The 1,271-nt window shown below is 40.0% G+C and overlaps 1 protein-coding gene across 1 annotated transcript; it reads right to left on the minus strand.

Moving 5' to 3' along the window:
* Positions 1 to 356: 356 nt before the first annotated feature.
* On the minus strand, positions 357 to 1,180 carry LOC119430000 (thromboxane-A synthase; the record flags this gene model as incomplete). Its single annotated transcript, XM_037697457.1, is given in 3 exon segments — positions 357 to 494; positions 662 to 750; positions 824 to 1,180. Coding segments are annotated over 3 exon segments (410 nt in total), but the record flags the coding sequence as incomplete, so codon positions are not given.
* Between the last annotated feature and the right edge of the window lie 91 nt (positions 1,181 to 1,271).

The following is a 1,271-nucleotide window of genomic DNA, read 5'->3' on the forward strand; positions in this document are numbered from 1 at the left end:
TTTGCTGAGACATTTCATCCTTCATCGCCCTGCATCCAAAGGACTTCTTAAGCTCCAAGAGCCACAAACAACTGTGGGACTCCAGTTTGTTTGTGACACCTTGGACTGAATAAGTCCTTTGGATGAAGGATGACAGCAAAAGAAAGTAACCATCCAGATGACCAGACTGAACATTTGTTGGATGGTTATACAGATTTGTTTTAGAGTTTTTTGTGAGCTGATTTGAACACCTTGCCATAAGTTAGGTCCAGCTGACTGTTGCACAATATAGGCTGTATCATTCCAACTCAGTAGTTTTTTTTTTTTTGTTGGTAAATTCAAACCAGGTTTTTACTAGTTAGAAAGAAATAAATTACCTTTCAGGGATGAACTTCTGTGGCTCAGGCCAGTGCTCTGGGTCATGATGGAGGAAACCTGCAAAGACCTCCAATATTATCCCTTTAGGAAAGAAATGACCATTTATGATGCAGTCATGCTCAACTTCTCGTGTAAACCTTGATGGGACAAGAAAGAAAAAATAATACTCCTTTAGTTTTTACAACCTCATTTCGTTTTTCTTTTTTTTTTTCCCCACAAGGGATGGTTTTGATCAGTGAAACGTTCAGAAATCAAAAGGTTTAGTAAAACGTGTAACTTCTTCCTCACAAATCATACAGCTTACTTGAAAATAGGAGAGTAGAGCCGCAATGCTTCACATACAACCATGTCCAAATACTTTAGTTCCTGGATATTTGTGTAATCTGGAGACTCCTAAAGAAAACATGCATTAATTAAAACCAAAAACCATCCCATGCTAAAAATACAAAGAACACAGCAGACTCACGTGTCTTGTGAAGAACTCATCCACCTCCTCCTGTACTTTGCGCTGACATTCAGGGTGGAGCGCCAGCAGGTAGCAGGTGAAGGATAATGTGTTGCTGATGGTGTCATAGCCTGCCAGGAGGAAGACAAAGGCCTGACCCACAATCTCATCCTCAGTTATTACCTTTTTTTGTAGTTGGGTCATCTGTGACTCCTCTGACTGAGAATGGTTGTTTTCTTGCTCCGAGGCTGACGATTGTTTCTGCTTTCTCACGTTATCAAACTCGTCTGAGTGGCTTCCTGTGCCAAACTGCTCCGAAGAAATGCTCTCTTGTCCAGTCCGAGCATCTAAAATCAACTGAAGGAAGTCTCTACGCCTCTGCAAGCACATTTCATCTATTAATTATTAGACAGTGCATCAAAGAAGAAAGCTACATATGGAACATAGAATTTAAATATATAGAATTTAA

Source organism: Nematolebias whitei, unplaced genomic scaffold, assembly GCF_014905685.2.
Source record: "Nematolebias whitei isolate Nwh7 unplaced genomic scaffold, NemWhi1 Nwh_scaf_15130, whole genome shotgun sequence".
Classification (NCBI taxonomy): domain Eukaryota; kingdom Metazoa; phylum Chordata; class Actinopteri; order Cyprinodontiformes; family Rivulidae; genus Nematolebias; species Nematolebias whitei.